The 15239-nt window shown below is 36.2% G+C and overlaps 3 protein-coding genes across 11 annotated transcripts; all 3 read right to left on the reverse strand.

Annotated features, from left to right (window-relative positions):
- Nucleotides 1–2522: 2522 nt before the first annotated feature.
- On the reverse strand, nt 2523–8021 carry LOC114740895 (protein-ribulosamine 3-kinase, chloroplastic-like). Of its 8 annotated transcripts, XM_028929143.1 has the most exons (11): nt 7924–7932; nt 6467–6484; nt 6225–6367; nt 5536–5689; nt 5307–5397; nt 5119–5193; nt 4962–5050; nt 4768–4886; nt 4076–4216; nt 3278–3354; nt 2523–2942 (listed from the first exon to the last, which is right to left on the reverse strand). In XM_028929143.1, exons 2-11 carry the CDS (start codon nt 6472–6474, stop codon nt 2796–2798), a joined length of 1044 nt encoding a protein of 347 aa, XP_028784976.1. In that variant the 5' UTR covers nt 6475–6484; nt 7924–7932; the 3' UTR covers nt 2523–2795. The 8 variants fall into 8 exon arrangements, with proteins under 8 accessions (XP_028784976.1, XP_028784981.1, XP_028784978.1 ...); XM_028929148.1 differs by lacking the exons at nt 6467–6484; nt 7924–7932 and adding an exon at nt 7960–8021; XM_028929145.1 differs by lacking the exon at nt 6467–6484 and having other exon boundaries at nt 7924–7974.
- A 527-nt stretch (nt 8022–8548) lies between these two features.
- On the reverse strand, nt 8549–11043 carry LOC114740900 (pentatricopeptide repeat-containing protein At1g80550, mitochondrial-like). Its single transcript, XM_028929153.1, has 3 exons — nt 9673–11043; nt 9296–9478; nt 8549–9103 (listed from the first exon to the last, which is right to left on the reverse strand). The coding sequence occupies exon 1, from the start codon at nt 11041–11043 to the stop codon at nt 9673–9675; it is 1371 nt and encodes a 456-aa protein (XP_028784986.1). The 3' UTR covers nt 8549–9103; nt 9296–9478.
- Nucleotides 11044–13014: 1971 nt separating this feature from the next.
- LOC114740898 (RING-H2 finger protein ATL54-like) lies at nt 13015–15189 on the reverse strand. 2 transcript variants are annotated; one of them, XM_028929150.1, is made up of 3 exons: nt 14730–15185; nt 13639–13736; nt 13015–13527 (listed from the first exon to the last, which is right to left on the reverse strand). In XM_028929150.1, exons 1-3 carry the CDS (start codon nt 14889–14891, stop codon nt 13221–13223), a joined length of 567 nt encoding a protein of 188 aa, XP_028784983.1. In that variant the 5' UTR covers nt 14892–15185; the 3' UTR covers nt 13015–13220. The 2 variants fall into 2 exon arrangements, with proteins under 2 accessions (XP_028784983.1, XP_028784984.1); XM_028929151.1 differs by having other exon boundaries at nt 13444–13527; nt 13614–13736; nt 14730–15189.
- Between the last annotated feature and the right edge of the window lie 50 nt (nt 15190–15239).

Raw genomic sequence — 15239 nt, forward strand, 5'->3', positions numbered from 1 at the left:
TACAATCAAATCTTGTCATATTAATTTAAGTGGAATTTTTGCTCCAAACAATATAATGAACCTGAATTTTGTATTTTACAAAATATGTAACAACGAATTAATGCTTGAAAAGGCCGGCCAACGTAAAGATTGTTATTTGTGCATATGATATCAATGAATCTATTTTAAACTACTGTCTCCAGTCCTTAACAATATGAGTTAGTTAATTATGTATTAGCTAAAATTACAATGTGATGAAACATTTAACATATACAATTACTGTAAGAACTACCTTAAAAAAAAGATTAATATAGAAGATAAAGTGAATTGAGGTTTTATATTTAGGACTACATTAAAAATCAAATTAACTCCTGTGTTAATCAAATGATGGTAAAAGATGATTGCAATGAACGTTGGGAAATCTGCTTTCATTGTTATCTTATGGAAACAAAATCTAGTCGATCTAGTTAAGATAAACAGCAATTATATATATAAATATATGTGTGTGGGTAGTCACTTAATAAATCTGCTTCCAGACGTTTAATTGATAGGAACGCCGACGTACCTTCGCCGACGATCTCTCTCTCTCTCTCTCTCTCGTGTCTGTCTGTCTGTCTGGTTTTATAGGCATCTGTGTGGCCATGTACTAATTATTTTTTAAGTGATTTAAATAAATCTTAACAAGAGATTTCAAATATCCAGATTTCCTATGTCTTCGCATTTGTTTTCATTATTTAATCTTTTAAAATATGTTGAAGATAATTTTCGACCAATTAGATTCCACATATATTGGCTCTGACAATATATTTTATCTTTATAAGAGATTTGATCAGATTTATCCAACTTAGTGGATGCGTTAAATCCTATATTTTTATGTTTCCAGTTTCTGTAGTATCATTTTCAACAAAAAATTCCTTTTTATTTTAAATTAAAATACTAATCTTAAAATTCACTCAGATGACCGAATGAAGAATCAAAAAACACAAATTAGATTATAAAACGGAACACATTTTTATTTTTCTTTTCACCTAAATGCTTCAATTTCATTATTATTTTCTTTAGCAATGCGTTTATATATATTTATATCTCCAGATAAAAACAGATCCACTGAAAGTCAAACGATCGCAAATCCGTCCCTCTTAGAGAAGAAAAAAAATTAAATACTTTATCTTAAATTTAATATAATTTTTAAGTTAAATGACCTACCAACAACTCATATAATCAGAGTTCTAATTGCCCACGGAATAAGTGGGAATGTATTCAAAGTAATGAGATGTAATAACTAGGAATGTAATATAATGTTATGATGATTACAAAGAAGTTGTTTGGTCCATCATTAAGAATGGTAAAATTAAATTTAAATTAAAAGGAAACAAAATTGAAGGGACAAAAATAGCCTTAAATAAAATCATTTATCCATGTAAGAAATAGGCATCTTCATCCCATAATCCAACGCTAGCAAAGAAAACACAATCATACGTGCCTTTCTTGTTCGTTCTTCAGTTTCCCTTCCCGCCTTCATACAACCGCAATAGGCAGTCTGCCAAGAGAAGGAGGAAGGGTTAGGTAGCGCATGGAAAGGTTGTCAGTGGGAGCAAGGAGGAGGAAAGGTCATCGGTGAAGGAGCATTGGGTGGAGAAAGATAATGGAGGGGCAAATAATATCTTTTTATTGATTCCCACATGTTGTAATCTCTATTTTTCACTTTTAGAAGTGTAATCTCTATTACCTTATATAATGTAATCCTAATGCATCAGGATTACTTAAATAAACCAACCAAACGCTTGGAAGAGGATATTGCATATGCATTACAAGGAATTCAAATGCAATGCATTGAACCAAAATTTTCATATCATATACTCCCTCTGGTTCTAATTATAAGAGCTAGTTGACTAATTTAAAGGGATTAAGAAAAGAAGTTAAGTTAGTCATTTGTAATAAATAGAAATTGTCTTTTCTAAAATATCCTTACTAATCAAATGTATTGGTTAGAACTATCATTGTTAGAAGGACTACATTGGAAAATATATATATAAGTAAGAGACAAAATGGATTGAAATCTTATATTTATGACTAAAATAAAAATTAAATAAGGTCTTATATTAAGAATCAGAGGTAGTAAAATATATTAACTATTTATTTTATTTTAAAGATATTTATCTTTTTAAATAGAGTTTTACAATGTTGGATAATCAATTGAATTTAAATGTCCTGTGACTTAGTAAATAATCAATTTAAACCAAAATACAAATACCAGATTGTAGTCAATCCTTTATTTTTCGAAATAAACGGGCTCAGCAAAGTCATCATGGTAGTGTGGTTAATCCTTTATATTGGCTCCAGAATCAGATGACCTTTGCAGGAGTTGAATTTTCATCATCATGTTTAAGAGTAGAAGCAGTGCAATTCTGGGGATGAAGGTTGAATTTAGCTCTGGCTTTTAATGGTCGTCTCGTCTTGTTATAGGCAGGGGGCAGGGAAAGCTGTAATCTGTGGGTTACTGGAAATAGTGGAGGCTTTGCCTTTCATCGTGGACCAAAGAGTACAACAAGAGGGATCACGTCGAAATGTTCACGGTGCCAGACGATATACATGTATATATATAATATATATAGACACGCGAGAGAAACATTATCCCAAACCAGACTCCCCCATTCAAGAATAAAACATGAAGCTTACCCGAAACTGTAGCTACATAAATGGAGGAGACAACGCTACCGAAATTAGCAGAACGCAATGATAAGCCTGAGCCGCATGGCAATATGTGCAGGACAAGAACCTCATTCTCTACATGCTAGCTTATTATCAACAATGTACTAAGCTTTCAGCATGGCCAGGTAATCATCTATTATGGACATGGCTGATGACCGGTAGCCGGAACCAAAGAGGTTATAATGATTTAAGTAGTGATACAGCATGTAAAGATCTCTCCTCTTCTCAAATCCTGGCTGTTTGGGCATCACCTGACGATAAAATACATACATACAAGGAAATTATTATTACACACTTGCTAATCCACGTTTATCACATGAAATTATATGAGCTGACACCGCTTGTTAAAACCAACAATTATTGTTAACAACACAATGTTCGAGGTATTCTATTTGATTTGTAGTTCATAAAACCCATCTTTTTATTTCGCCAATTATTGACTGACTCCATGTAAAGTAGAGAAAGAAGAGTTTTTTTTTTTTTTTTTGGGTGACACAGAGAAGACTATATTGCACTAGTTCAGGTAAGAATGTTATACTCTATGCTCAATAAATCCTTTGCACCGTAAAGCAGATAGCATTATTACCTCAAAATACGAATTATAGAATGATCCTCCAAAGCCAGCACACCAGGACATTCCGAATTCCGCCTCATTGTGTCCATCTATAAAATAGGGCAACAAAGAACATAGTGGAAGTCATTTCTACAAATAATTTCCAAGATCACAAATTCAGTGAAGTCAAATTTATTTAGTATTGGCAGGCAACTCTTTTGCATAATGGAATCATACTTAAACTATTAAAGCTTGTCTCATTTTTTCACAAGGAGCAAAATTTTTCATCCTAAAAAAGTCCAGCGGGGCTTTCAAGCTCCTGTTCAATATTCTTTTGCATCAGAACTATTTCTATGCTGCATAACACTATTTTTTCACTTGTAAATGTCCGCAGATAAAAAACAAGTGTTGCATATACTTATGCTTCCGCTAACCATCATGACAATTGACCTTGAGTTTTAAGAAACAGTTTTTAATAGAAAGCACCAAGAATATTATGGACCTCTTCGGCTTCAATTAAGCAAATACATTCTTACGCGCACAATTAAAAGCATGGCAGTCCAAACCCAGATGTTATAATTTATTATCCCTGAAACGTCGTACCATATCACTTAACACCCTGCTTTGATTATATAAAGGTTGCAATCTGATGCAGAATAAAGGTTAGCAGTTAACGGGTAGGAAGAACTAATCCCTTTAGCTTCTAATTTTGTCACTGCTCCGCTCAATTAGTGCAAGTCCAAAACTAGTGTTACCGTAGCATTGCTTTTAAGAAAAAAGATCCTCTTGCCTTTTTGGCCAAACCTGGTCTTTAGACGAAAGATGACTTACAATAACATGCTGGGTCCAATATAACAGGCTCCCCGTTCTTGTCAGAGAAGATATTTCCACTCCAGAGGTCTCCATGTAGCAAGCATGGCTCTATTGCCACATTGTCGAAAAGGGGCCCCATACTTTTTACCAATCTTTGCCCTGTTAAATTTAGTCATCATGAAAAAGCAAAATCACATGACATGCTAATTACAAATAGAGAAAATTTCTTCGAAATAAATCTTCATGCCATCAGCTCGAGAGAATCTAAATTGTAATGACTGATAATCAGCATTATACTATGAGCATGAGAACACCTATAGTTCTCAGTTTCTCACTATGGGAATCAATGTAAATACTAAATTCTTTAACACCTGAAATAATAGTTCCATAGAAATTATTTAGTGAATGTTCTATGCACTTCACTCTTTTGAGTTGGATCACTCCACCAGGAAGACAGATAAAACTGAGGAACCCCAAATCAATAAGCTGCTACCATGGTCTTCACTAAATTTTAGATTGGACCAAGAAGAGACTTGCAGTTAGTTTAGCACCAGTGAATAAACTTTGCCAGGAGGCATTCATTCATATATTTGTTCAAGCATTTTCAACTAATCGGCTACAACTTTTATTAATATGAATCTACTAGATAAGATTTCAGACTAAAAACTAATCATTGGGAAGAAAAAACAGTAACTATTAATGAAAATTACCCTTGTCATATATAGTTCTGTCACCGTACTGGTCCAGTGCTAACTTAAGTTGATAACCCAATCTATGCTCACCATAAAACTGAATCCAATCTGATGACCAGGTGTTTATCTGTGGGGTGCTGCAAATAATATTTATGATGTCATTAGAATCCTATCTCTATTCAAGGATTTTTCATAACAGAGATAAAGTATACCTGCCAATGGTGTTATCAACATCAAAACCAAAACCTTTACTGGATTTTCCTACTTTATGCATTTCAGCAAGCTTCCTCCCTAGATCAGACTGGGGAACAAGAATAGATATCAGGATAACGGGTTTTACTAATCAGAAATAATTTCTAAGTAGCTTACCTGATTTCCTCTAGAAGCTCCAAATTCAATGAATTCCATAATGATGAAAGAACCACCGGTGGGCAATGATCCAACCTACGATACATTAAAAGATAAATTAAGTTCCTTTGAATAACTGGACTTACGCTGACATCAAAGAGCTTAGGAAACAAGTAGCTTCCATCACATTCAAGTTCAATTTTCAACACCTTAAATGGTTGAGGCACACGAATGGTCTTGGTTTCATACATTGCTCCTAAACCAAGAGCCTCTCCTTCAAACATTGATGGTCCAATACTCCTAACACAGTGTTCCAACCAGACAAAAATCTTAATATAGCAGAGGATCTAAAGACTTGAATGGGATAAAAAATATGCAGCATGCAGTGAGTGACATTTCAAAACCAAGGACCTCCATGGAAGTTAACATGTCATATACCTGTTTGTTTTAACAAAAAAAGAGCCAGCATCAGTGTCATAGCGACTAGCAAGATTGATACAACCTCCACCAATAGGATTGATTCTGGTTATCTGTGTGGCTTTTCCTTCAGAAAGAATCCACTCACGTATTGGATCATTGCTCATACTAGCCACTGAAAAAGGATTATAAAGTGATCAACCGCTTTTTTCCCCTCTGAGAAACACAACATTCATGACCTCAAATAACTCAAACGGGATATACAGTTTTAGCAGAAAGTCATCGCTTAGCCATCCAGCAAACTCTTATCTTTAAGCTTTCAGACTAAAATTGCACTTTTACCACGTACAATATAATCAACTCAACTAATTTGCTTCAGCAAACCTTCAATTGACCACAAACTATCGAAACATCACATATATAGGAAAATGAAAAGCATAAAGTTTCTTAGACCATCAGAATTATGCCCTCAAATCTAAAAGAACTCAAAAAAAAAAAACACACACACACATTGAAAATGTTGACCAGCAATATTTCAAACCCAACGAGGAATTTCAATTGAGCTCAAAAAAGTAATTTTTTTGTCCCTGGATATCCAAAAAGGAAAAAAGAAAACTAAAAAGGCAGCAGGAAAAAATGCTTGCAATGACTCCATGGAACTCAATGTAGAAGTTGCGGAAAAAATGGATTTAGTTCGTGCCATTACTTACAAATCAAAGGTTTGGTTTTGGTTATATAGTGATGAGGAAGGCAACGGAGTGAAGGGAAGAAGGTAGAAGGGGATATGACTCCAATGTGTGCAGCCATTAACCCGACCCCAAAGCAAGTGCACACAGAATTCTGCCAATTATCCCTAAAAACAACAGAACCTGAGAGCAATTATAATTCACAAACTGTAAAGTCAACTAAACTCTAGCATTATTAGCTTGAGCTGACATAAAGCTTTACTCACTTTGTCATGACATTTATCCTACAGGACATAGAAAGAGTGTTAAAAGAGAAGGCAAAAAGAATAAATAAATATTATTACCAGAGCAAACTATTCAGACTTCATTAACTTTCTTGAGATAAACAACTTGATTCCAATTCTAACCAAAAGCAATCATTTGAATAACTATGCAGTCTACGATATAGAGTTCTTGCGATGTTTACCCTCAAAAGTGAGAGTTTACTTTAAAAACCGCAAAGAGTGGAAGACCTTATATACTGCCATTTCTAAGCATTTATACAACCCATATGCCAAACTTTATATTTCAAGGAACAAAATAAAATAAAAAAGGCATAACTATTAACTAATATCCATTCTTACAAATCAAGAGGAAGATATCTATATAAAGTCTCAAGTCTTAACACAAGCAACCCGATACATCCCCCTATGCACTTTAGAATGATCAGGCAACAATAAAACTGCTTTAAGCTCAACCGTTTTTTTAACCCCTTTACGTTAAAGATACATGATACATCTTCCTGAGCTTTTAGCCTCATCTTTGTATCCAAAGAAGAGGGGGGAAAAAAAGATACATGATGGAGAAACTCTCAGCTTCTCAAAATGCCTGAATAAGACCAACAAACTGTTGGTTGAGATGGTAAACTGTCTCACCTCCCGTAAAGAAAAGAACACAAGTTCGAATCTCAGCAAGTGCACTTATTGGGAAGGCTTTAAGCTTAGCACTCCCGGCCCAACAGAGATTAGTCTTAAGTCCAAAGTGGCTTGAGGATACTCTGAATTATACCCAAAAAAAGAAATGTCTGAAAGAGAATAAGTGAAGCTAAAGTTTGTCCCATCAGACTAGAATTGAACAAGTCGTGCTTATTTGAATAGTACAGTGTGGCCTATTTTTCAGATTCCCTGCAATGCAGGGGGCTCACATCTAGTTAGCGATGAATTTGAGTATAATAAGACAACATCCTGCAAAATATTGGGTTAAGAAAAACTCAATATGTTAAGCAACAAGCATACTAGCATTGGGGTGTATAAAAGAATATGAAGCCAGCCCCACTGAATTCACGCAAAGGGTTCAACAGTTGCTAATGTATCCACATGATATCATCGGGATAAGTTAAATGAAAACACATACCCACAAAATCAGGACACGAGGAATGTAGCTCCCGAGAATCATAATGAGTAGTGAAAGATACAAAAATTCAAACACAGCAGAATAGGCAGGAGGAATCAAATTCAATATTCTAACCAACAAATTAATTGTGCTGTCTTCGCTACTTTCGGCAAACAAAAACCATAAAATCCCAAAACCCGAAAGGCGAGCTTCTAGTTTTTAGCTCCGACCAGCAAAATGAAACAAAGACAGGCTGAGACGCAGTAAGATAAGAGCAGACAGCAGACAGACACAAAGGAGCTAGAGAGAGGGAGGAAAACGGAAGTAAGATAGCGTCAGAGAGATTACTCACTTGCACGGAGGGGATTCTTCAGTGGAAATTACTCACCAGACAAGGGGATATGATTCCCTCCAACGCGCGCAGCCGTTGGTCGTTGTCTCTGCCAAGCGAGCGAACATCCGCGAAGTCTTACTATTGATGCATTTTTAATTTTAATTTTAACTTTTAATGTAGCTGTATTTCTTTGCCTTGCATTTTACATAAAACATGATTTGTTGTAAATTTTTAAAATATAAAGATATAAAATTTAAAAGAAAAAATTTAAAGTAAATAAAATAAAATTTAAATACTCTAAATCTAAATAAAATTGTGGTACTCCTCCTATTTTAAATGTAAGACTCATTTTACAGTATAACTTACATTACAAAATAGATCTTGCATTTAAAATTAGAATATATTAGAGAGAATCGAGATACCCTAATTTATTGGTTGCTAAAATTTTTATTAAATATCTGCTCAGCGTATTAGCATCAATATGTCTATGAGATATAAAAAGGATGACAAATTACACTAATTATAAATCATAAGCGATACGGTTTATTTATTATACATAAAGGCGTTTAATGCGATGGTTTTCCTTCCTGAAGCCGCAAGAGAATCCAACGACAAGGAGGCTTTGCCGAAGATCTCCGAAGTGCCATCTTACAAAGTTGATCTTAAATTTAATGAGAACATACTAATCAGAGACACTTGTTTTCTAAACAGGAAATGGGAAAACCCATTGCCTCACAACATAAGGTAATCATATAATAATGCCCTTTCGTTTCATGTACCTAATATTGCCTTGGGATTGGGATCATTTGTTCCGGTGAATGAATCGATTTTCTAAATGAGATAACTGTCATGAATTGATTTTACAGTACTGAGCAAGGGCTGATGCTGAGGGAGGGCCGCTCTTGAGTGTATTTATTCTTTTCTTCTTTTTTGGCCAAAGACTGTATTTATTCTACTCATTCTCAATAATCCATTACAATCCTTTTATACACATAAAAGAATGTGAAGATGTAACACGTGTTCAGAGAATGGTTTCTGGTTGTTGCAACAGAAATGAAAGCCAAGAGAATGGTGATTCTGGAATAGTCTTCGTGGCTTCGGATCATGTATTGACCAATCTCACTTGTGGTATCCATGTCAACAACAGGATCCTAAACATCTGGTAACGCCACTCCTGTCTTATCCAACACAACTCCACCTGGAAGCAGCCCAAAACAACTCAAAATGCCAGCGGCATCAATTGCAGCACACGCAAAATTAGAAGAAAAATGGGGCAAACACTCACAAAGTGATCCAAGTTATAATTAAGGATTGAAGTCGTAGAATTGGACATTTCATGGTTCTTTTTCAACCAATTAATGCGCAACGAAACACAGGCATTAAGACGGACCTTTGAGAGAGCAGGCAAGAACTAGAATGTTGTTGGTGACGGGGTGACTTCAGGGGCAATGTCATTTGCCAGGAAACAGGGTGACAGGGTCGGCTGCATTTGGAAGGAAACGATGCAGCAGAACACTTCACCATGCTAAGCTTAGACGATTTGCTGGAGGGAAAGCAAGTCTTGCTGAGAAGCCTAAAAGCTTTTGCATTGAATCGAAGAGAAGCTGCCGTTGAGGGATTCATCAGCCGCCACCTCTTTCCTTGGGCTGGGTGAAAGTCCTTTTGCTAACATCTCTTCATCATACTTCCTAGCCATGTCCATTAATCCCTTTTTCATAAGAGCACCAATCATAGCATTCTAAGCAGATGGATCTGGACGGCATCCGCCTAAAAGCTTTTGCATTGAGTTGAAGAGAAGCTGCCGTTGAGGGATTCATCAGTCCCCACCTCTTTCCTTGGCCTGGGTGAAAGTCCTTTTGCTAACATCTCTTCATCATACTTCCTAGCCATGTCCATTAATCCCTTTTTCACAAGAGCATCAATCATAGCATTGTAAGCAGATGCATCTGGACGGCATCCAAGTTCTTCCATTTTCTTCCACACCGCAAAAACTGGTCGAAGATATCCCCATCCACCGAACTTCCTCATTAGCATCACATAGGTGTCCATACTTGGACGATCTCCACTTTCAATCATCCTGTCAAACAACGCAAGTATCTCTCCTGGCTTCTTCATACAATCAAAAAGGAAATGATATGAAACTGCATTGGGCTGACATCCATTCTTACGCATAGTATCTAGTATTACCAGTGCCTCTTCGTGTCTGTTACTATCGCACAAAAGCTTGATGACAGTGTTATAAGTCACAATAGTGGGCTCCAATCCTAAATATTCCATTTCACGAAAGAGTTCAATTGAATGATCAACCCCTTCTGAAAGACCCATGGCACGAATAGCAATATTATAGGCCACCACATCAAGTTTCATATGTTTGCTCTGAATCTGCTTGTATAATTTCACAGCTGTCCCAGGCTCTCCACTTTTGCATAATATGTCCATATATATCGCATATGAACGCAGATTTTTTTGAACTCCTCTCCTGTCCATCTCTTCCCATAACTCCCTACACCTGCTCCACCGCCCCAACTTAAACCACCCGCGAAGAAGAATATTATAAATCTTCGCACTGGCTTCCGACTTTATATTCTCGTTCTTCCCAAGAACCAATTCCTGGGCTTCATGCACATGCTTGTAGTCACATAATGCATCAATAAGATTACAGTAAGAAGTTTCATCCTTTAAATTAAACTGCCCTAGCTTTTCATACGCCTCGATCGCTTCTTTCACCAACTGTGCCGACGCATAACGTTTAAACATGATTCGAAACGTTGCATGGTCCGGAAAAGAACACGGGAATTTCCGCATACGTTGAATTAAATCCCAGGATAGCTGAAACTCCAAGAACTTACCGAGAATGTCGAGCATGTGATTATAGGCATCGGTGGGGAGCTGGAGGCGGTATTCGCTCTGGACCCAGTTAAAGAAGTCGAATGCGCGTTGCCAGTCATTGCGGTAAGTAAGAAGAGCTTGGCGGACAGTTGTGGGATCAAGGTTTAAGGGATTCGGGTTAGGAATTAGGGTCTTGGCGGCAGAATTCGAAATGACCGGGAAATTTTTCTGGGCCGAATGGTAGGAAAGGATTTGGAGGAAGCCGATAGCATTGTGGGGTCTGATGCGACTTGTGTAGAGCGAACTCATTCGGCGGTTCAGTGTTTGCTGTTAAAGCCTCCGGAGAGGCTTTTGTGTAAAGACAGACACAAGCAGCTCTGCCGCTATCATAGATTCATAGTAGTGGTAATGATAATAATAATGAAGCAGCACTTGTTTTTTTTTTTATTTTGGTCAGAGCAGCACTTGGGTTAAAACCAGCTGAATTTTACCATGTTTTGATTTTGGTTAGAACTTGGAACTAATGATCGTGCTACTTAAAATTTGATCTCATCTTATTTTTAAACCCTAAAATTTAACTTTATGTTGATTTGTTTACAGATTTTTGGTCCTCCGTACATGGTAACCCTAATAATAACGATAATAATAAATTAATTAATGACGGTGATAGTAATGCAATGGCTATTCAGATCTAGATACACTCTTTGTTAGCTTCCTTGATCTCTAATCATTAAGGTTACTTATTGGTTAGAGCAGGTAAAATGGGTTGAACTCATGAGTCCAATCTGTCAACCCGTAAAAAATGACAGGTTAAGATTGACTAAAAGTCAACCCTTCAGCAAACGAAACTTTTTAACCCGTATCGTATAACCCACAACCCGTAGTAGGTTAACCTGCCAACACGCAGGCTAGCTCGTATTTATCTTTTTGATATTTTTAAATTTTATTAATTATTATAATTATATTATTATATTTTATATCCTATCTAAAAAATTTAAAAAAAATACTAATATCATTTATTTGGTGTTTTCAATCAAATATTTGAAGGAAAAATAAAAATTTCATTGTATTTTCTTTATATTGTATAAGAAAAAATATTTTAAAAATAAAAAATTAAAAAAAAAAGAAAAAAGAAAATAATAGTTAGCAGGCCAACCTATCAACCCACCATGGTGGGTTAGAGTTGGCTAAAAGCCAACTCGTCATTACACATGTCTTTTTCAACTCGCACTACTTAACCCTAACCTGTCATGGGGCAACTTGCAACTCACGGGTTGACTCATATTACCACTCCAATTAATGATTAGTCTAAAAAGGCCAGGATTTCATATTTGAATTTGCTCATTAATAACCGCCCCAAAATGCATTATTATCACAGCATAACCATTTTTTTAACCAAAACAACATTATCATTTCAAATCATATAACTTCATTTTTTTAAAAAAAAAATCATGCAGCTTTCTAGACTTCATCATCACCCTTAACTTCACCTGGTGGTCATTTTGATTTCATAATTAGTTTTTTGTTGGTTAATGTAAACCCCTAATCATCATTCTCTTATACTATACTCTTATAGTCCTGTTTATAAGTCACTTCTAGCATGTTTTACATAAATCAAGAAAAATCTTAAAATTTATTAATTCTCATTGAAAATTTAACAACTTTTCAACTTTATCCCTATTTAATATGCATTATACCTCATATAAACAAAGTCAACATAATAATAAATGAATGATAAAATTGTACATCTATACAAAAAATTTCTCTCAGTGCCCTATAAATAAGACCCAAAAATGTCTTCTTTCTCTATCTTATAAATAAAACTAAAGGAGTATCTTGCAAATCATTTAACTATATGGCATGATTTTATTCCAATGTCCATGACAAATCGTTATTAACTTTTAATGGTCAGTTTGTACACGGCTTAATCATCACCATGTTAAATGTGAGTTTTTTTATTGCTTTTTGGTGGTATGGCCATGATGCACACACATAAGCTGTAGGAAAAGCTAGGTTAATTGCTTCATTTTCTTAATTGGCTGTTATGAAAAAAAATTTTAAAAACATTTTCAGAAAAACTCCCACATGGAAATTGGAACGCATCGCATGGAGACTCGAATATATTTGGATTTAAGAGAATAAGAAAAGGGAACGTGTGATCAATACGTTTCGCTAGATCAAACAATCCCTTCAATTTCTTAATCTTATTCTCCCCAATCCTAACTTAACCATAAATTTACCATCAAATCAACAAAAATCCAAGCCAATGACATCCGAATCTAAAGGAGTCATGTTATGTGCATCTAAGTTGCAGAAATCTTTATACACGTGATATTACCTGTTTTTTACACGCCCAATTCAATCCCAATCCCATATTATAGACAAAGAATTTGAATCCCAAACAGAAGCTTCCACTCCCATGTGGATGAACAAAGTATACACTACTCTATTTTGAGCACAACAAGCCCTTGCTTGGCTCTCTCACATCATTGCCTTGTTTCCGCTTCTGCCGCATCTGATTCCTCTAAGGACAAGGGATTCCCCGGCACAGGTTCAATATTCCTCTCAATATCTCCACTTTCAGAAGTCTGAGAGTCACCTTGCCCTAAGCTAAACGTTACCGGTCTCATATGCTTTGTTTCAGAAGAATTCTGCAATGGAAGACGGCATACCGGGCAGGTGGATTGTTTCCTCAGCCACATATCAATACAGGAAAGATGGAAGCTATGACCACATTTTGGCATGATGCGCAGTACCTCTCTTTCTTTGTACTCTGCCAAACAGATCACACACCTGCAGAGGCAAAAGTAGTTCATTTATTCATCAATTTCATTGATTCCTACTACTTGATGAATGTATATAAGGAGGTTCTCTATGACCTGCAAATGAGTGGCCAAACTTAACTGTGTATTTTCACTAGAACTGAAAGCCTCTCGGTTGAACTTCATGGTGGGAATTGCAGTAACAAGAACAGGTTCTGAGCGGTTAACAAGATGTTCTGGCTATCGAAAAACAGTGAGAAATTAAAATTCAAAGCACTCAAGTCAAAGAAACACAGATTATTGTTCTTTGGGGGATAGGGTGAGAGAGAGAATGCCGTTGTAAGGCCTTGATACTAAAGAGATCTCCGGTGAGCGGAAGATTAGGACATACAAATTCATCATTGAAAGACATGAATAAAGCGGCAGAACATGTAATTAAATACAGAGAATAAAGGGGCAGAATATGTAATTAAATACAGAGAACCCGTTGCCATTTCTACGTCTGATGAAATATTATAGCAGCTTCGTTCTATTATCCACCACACTTTTCGAAAGCACGGGTCTAAAGTACACAATTTGGCCCTGAAAATACATTTCCTTACACTCTAATCCATTTTCCCCCCTTTGACAACCATCAAGCCAAGTTGGTCTAGGGTAGCTTTACCAATCTTATTTTTTCTATCCCCAAGGCTCAACTTAAGACCTTATTTAGGAGATATCAATTCTTTTCAACCCAACCCAACCACATAATAGTCGCCGAACTATCTTTTCATATGAATCAGTCACTGAAGTCTAAACTAATTAGCAAGTCATTGAAAATAGAATAAATATACACCAATCTGTATACCGAAGGGACTAACGGGAGTAAATCTATACGTTCACTCAATGGCATCATTCGATCCATATAGCCGACCCCACTTAGTGAGATAAAACTTGGTTGTTGTTGTTCACTCTTGGGATATTGTGTATTTACTATTAAGAAAAAGAATACAACATTTACCTAATTGCATCAGTATCAGAAGTTAAAGAACAATAGAAAGTTGGCGGCTGTCCCAATTCTCATGAGCTTCAAGGTTCGAAGCTAACTTGAATAGCAATGTGGAAGATAGTAGGATCAGCTCAGTTATGGAGGAATCATAACCGTGCACAAATTAGAGATACGCAATTCAAGAAAAGCTGAACAAAGTGCACGAATAAGTGATTTTCACAAGCAAGAGGCGAAGTTAAAATTACCTGTTCTATGTCCATCCTAGGTTCAAATTCAAACATATTATGAGATTCCGAGGACCCTCGCAGCCTTCCACAGATTATTCTTGTACAGACAAACACAATAAAAGTCGCACTCATGCCAAATCCAATTACCGTGGTCACCAAATTGGTGTTTGAGCCCAACATCTCCAATTTCCCCTAACTCACAAAATCAAAAACCAAAACACAAACAGACCCAGAAGCCAAAATCAGAAACCCACTTCGTAGTTCACAGAGAAAAGACGAAAGCGGAACGACCCAGAAACCCCACCAAGAAGTTCAAGAGAAGAAGAGAAATTAATAAGGAGACCCAAAACAGAGAAATAACTCAGAAATGGCGATTTCTGATGCGAGGGAGAAGAATCGAGCAGAGAGAATAAAGACTAGAGATGGAATCGGAGTCGCTTTGGTCTGACTCAAAGCGAATAATGGCATGGATGGCTGCAAAAGAGGACCCGCTTCCATCCATTTCTCTTGCTTCCTTGCTTTGCTAAG

The sequence above is a fragment of the Neltuma alba genome, unplaced genomic scaffold (genome assembly GCF_004799145.2).
Source record: "Neltuma alba isolate B1F8T4 unplaced genomic scaffold, ASM479914v2 tig00003194_pilon, whole genome shotgun sequence".
Classification (NCBI taxonomy): Eukaryota; Viridiplantae; Streptophyta; class Magnoliopsida; order Fabales; family Fabaceae; genus Neltuma; species Neltuma alba.